General features: G+C 42.7%; 1 protein-coding gene and 1 long non-coding RNA gene across 2 annotated transcripts in view; both read left to right on the top strand.

The window, feature by feature from the left end:
* The first annotated feature begins 971 nt into the window (after window positions 1-971).
* Window positions 972-1,361, top strand: LOC108768523 (uncharacterized mitochondrial protein AtMg00820-like). The gene has a single exon (XM_018518974.1). The coding sequence runs from the start codon at window positions 972-974 to the stop codon at window positions 1,359-1,361; it is 390 nt and encodes a 129-aa protein (XP_018374476.1).
* Window positions 1,362-3,093: 1,732 nt separating this feature from the next.
* The window catches only part of LOC108768528 (uncharacterized), a 15,565-nt gene continuing 14,437 nt past the window's right edge, over window positions 3,094-4,221 (top strand). Inside the window, exon 1 of the long non-coding RNA XR_001940496.1 lies at window positions 3,094-3,192. This is a non-coding gene — a long non-coding RNA (uncharacterized LOC108768528). The remainder of the gene's footprint in view (window positions 3,193-4,221) is intronic.

Raw genomic sequence — 4,221 nt, 5'->3', positions numbered from 1 at the left:
AGTCCATAGGGAAGGCGAAGTATTTCATCGAATTTATCGACGACCACTCAAGATGGTGCAAAGTCGATTTCTTACGACACAAAAGCGAAGCCCTTCAGGCAACCAAAGAGTTCATCGCACTCGTAGAGAAACTAACAGGTAAAAACGTTAAACAGTTTCTGATAACGGTTTAGAATTTACAGGCAAGGACTTCGATAAATTCCTGAAAGACAATGGCATCACCAGGCGACTTACAGTCCTGTACAACCCCGAGCAGAATGGGATCTCAGAACGACACAACCGCACCCTTCTGGATATGAACAGATGCTTATTTGTTCAGTCGGGCCTGCTGCCCAAATTCTGGGCCAAAGCAGTCAATACCGCTAACTAAATCCGGAATCGATGCCCATCTAAAAGTCTCAACGGTCTAACACCATATCAGCTATGGACCGGAAACGTACGTTGGACACTTCAGAGATTTTGGATGTCGAGCTCTCTGCCTAGACACAGAACCAGGCCGAAGTAAGCTGGATCAACGCTGTAAGAAAGGCATCTTCTTAGGTTATCCCACTGAGTCTAAAGGCTTCAGAATATGATTACCCGAAGAAAGCAAGGTCATAATATCACGTGACGTCAAATTCATTGAAGACATAAAGTCACCTTCCAAGAACCTCGACCTTTCAATCAACAGCGAATCAGGGCAAGAACCTCTAAATGCGACGAATAAAAAACTCAAATCCCTCGAAGTCGAATTACTTCCTACAGCCGCAGAATTATTCGTCGGAAACTCGTCCAATGAGGAACAACATGCTGAAGACAGCGACGACGACGAAATCGCATCTGAGCAACCGCAGCCTTCAGCGAGGGGGTGAGGAAGGCCCAGTATTCTGAGGACCGGACAGAGAGAAAGACCTCGCAAGGTTTATTCGTCGGCTGATCCCCACGCCGGATACACTCAGAAAGAGATAATCGCTCTGGTATCTAAGGTGACAATGAAACAAGCTCTGTTGAGTCCAGAAGCGGAAGAATGGCACGACGCCATGGTAACCGAAATCAAGTTTGTCATACGAAATGACACATGGCAACTCGTGGATCTACCAAAAAATTCCACTACTATCGGCAGTCGCATCGTCTTGCGAAACATATTTAATTCAGACGGCTCCCTTCACAAACGCAAGGCACGTCTGGTCGCTCAAGGTTTCAGCCAGCAGCCAGGACTACACTTTAGCGAAGTCTTCGCACCAGTAGTTCGACAGGGAACGATACGTCTAATCGCAGCATTATCAGCTCGCCTAGGCATGAAGATACATCATTTCGACATAACCAACGTCTATCTAAACAGCGACCTACAAGAACAGATCCTTATGGAACCTTCCAAGTAACTAACCGGGATTCTAAGGACAATCTCAGCGGACAATCACGATCCAGATTTGGCAATCAAGGCCGACAAAATGCTTCAGGATCTGCTAAGCAAAGATAAAGTATGCCTTTTAAAAAGGTCACTATATGGTCTTCGCCAAGCCGGAAGAAACTGGAACTCAAAACTAGACGAGACATTGAGAAGTTTCGGCGCTATCCCTTCAGACGCCGATCCCTACCTATACATTTACGGAAAAAGGAAGGACTTCACCACCGTTGCAGTATACGTCGATGACATACTAATTGCTTACCGCAACTCCAAGACCATCGTGAAATTTCGCGATAAGATGTCAAGACATTTCGAAGTAAAAAACCTCGGCGAGGTGACCTACTGTCTTAACATCGAATTCAACGTCAACAAAAACGTGGTAACTATGCACCAGCGAGGCTACATCGACGACTTAATCAAACGATTCGGGATAACCGACTGCAATCCAGTCAGCACACCGGTGGACCCAAGCGTGAAACTCACCAAGAACAAATCGAATCCCGACGAAGAAGAGCCAAACTTCCCTTATCGAGAACTTGTGGGCGCACTAACCTATCTAGCCGTAACAACGCGTTCCGACATAAGCTACGTTGTTAGCTATCTGGGGCAATTCAACAATGGCTACAGCAAGGAATACTAGACTGCCGCGAAGCGTGTTCTTCGATGTCTCAAGGGTTCCAGAGACCTAGAACTCGTTTATCGGGGAGACTCGAAGCCCATCGAAGGCTTCGTAGATGCTGACTGGGGCAGTTGCCCAGAGAATCAAGAGGTCACACCGACTTCCTATTCAAATTATCCGGCAGCCCCATATCCTGGGACTCTAGGAAACAACCGACCGTTGCCCTGTCGTCAACCGAGGCGGAATACATGGGACTGACCGAATATGCCAAGGAAGCAATCTTTTTACGTAGATTCCTGGAACAACTTGGACTCCCTGAACTCGCCGACATTACAGTTTTCAACGACAACATGGGCGCATTGAAACTGGCTAAGAACCCAGTCTTTCGTTCTCGGAGTAAACATATCGATATGCGTCATCACTTCATTCGCGAAACCCTAAGCAAGGGATTATTGAAGGTGGCTTACATTCCCTCGGACAACATGCCTGCTGATATGCTCACCAAGGGACTCCCGAGACCAAAGCACGTCAAATGCACGGAGACATCCGAACTGCATCACGCCTCTCTGGGGCGCAACTGATCATAGATCGAGGGAAGGTGTTAGCGCCAACAGCGTATCATTGTGGCAATCTACGAACAGACCCTTTACATAAAACCCAGGCTTGATGATTTACCGTGCACTCCCACCGCGCACGTATCGTACACCATACTCTCTCGTCATTATCTCGCGTATTGTAAAGCAGCGCTCGTCTGTATGTCTTGTGCTTCTCCAACGAATAAAGAACATTGTAGTGATTATTCGTGTCTTCCGATCATCTCTCACAACTCCACGACCTCCGTAATCCTAATAGTCTTCATAATCAAACAAACCTCCAAATTTAGTTCATCACACCCATCTTTTTACTTTCGATAGCTTGTAATTTAGATCTATCGCATCGATAATTATTTTTGATAGCTTTTTTTCGGAAATAAATTGCACCAAAGTCATTATGGCGAATTCGATTGGAAGCACTGATACATATTAAAGCCGTTGTACACTGATTTAACCTTTTGCTCTACTTTTCTTTTACAAATTAAAAAAAAATTAAGCTTTATAAGAACGACTTACCACGGCTCTCACCCGTGATGCTCATGTTTGGCCCGATTTCCTTACCACGAGTCTCACACGATATTGTAGGCGAAAGAGTTAATATGAGTATAAAAATAAAATGCGAATATTTCAAATCATAAAATACACATTTTACCTAACAGTACAATAAAATGTATTGAGTATTTTACAATTTAATCGATTTCTATGTTCATAAACGCATATTTACGTTATTTTGTGTATGTACGGCGGTTTTAATATGCATCAGTGTGCATTGACTGTGAGTGCATTCAATCAAATTTGCTATTAGTTTTATTTTTGTCCATTATTGTTGCAAAATGCTTAATCACGATTTTATTTAATGAACAATGCCTTTATAATCTTTATTATTCGTAATTCACAATATTAGGTATGCATATACTATATATTATGACATGCTGCCCTCTCTCAGTAAGTTACTAAAATCTCTAAAATATTCTTTCCTTCGAGAAGGCAGACTTGAAATCCGTTTATGAAACAAGGAGACCTTGGAGAATCGAGGAATCCTTTATGAAAGCTTCGCCCCATCCTTAAAATAAGGAAGGACTATAAATACGGGTGATAGTTTTATTGTTTGGTACGGAATATATCCATGAGTTCTTTTTATTTAATCCACAACGTATGTAGTAACGTGACGAGTTTATTGTCGCAATTGTCGTAATGATTTTTTTCGTTTAAATACATTTGTACTTCACATATAACGTTTTTGTTTATTCGCTTTACAATGTAGTTTTGCTCGCATTAGTGATTTAAATTTATTGTTATACACTCACGTACGTCTTTGCTTGTCATCGCGTGATGTAGGTGTGTCTGTCTGAGTATTGCTATTAAGTCATTATCTATTTTATTGATACAAATATATCGTCGTGGTCGGACACAGATGCGGATGAAACATATCGTACGTCGGTGATGTCGTTAAAGGGAATCGTAATATAGTATACCAGGTATGTAAATATGAAACCGGAATTTACCAATAAATGGCCATAGCTGTCAATGTAGTTGCCGTCAGACCGCGTCATTGACGCCATTTCCTTGTTCTGACATCTGACAAAGATTTTCAACTCACAACAATACAAGTTTCATACAAC

This window comes from Trachymyrmex cornetzi, unplaced genomic scaffold (assembly GCF_001594075.2).
Source record: "Trachymyrmex cornetzi isolate Tcor2-1 unplaced genomic scaffold, Tcor1.1 scaffold803, whole genome shotgun sequence".
NCBI lineage: Eukaryota > Metazoa > Arthropoda > Insecta > Hymenoptera > Formicidae > Trachymyrmex > Trachymyrmex cornetzi.
This window is presented reverse-complemented; position numbering and strand designations above follow the sequence as displayed.

Bases quoted from the DNA above. Each gene is read 5' to 3' on its own strand.
- LOC108768523 (XM_018518974.1), top strand. From the start codon at position 972: ATGAAACAAGCTCTGTTGAGTCCAGAAGCGGAAGAATGGCACGACGCC.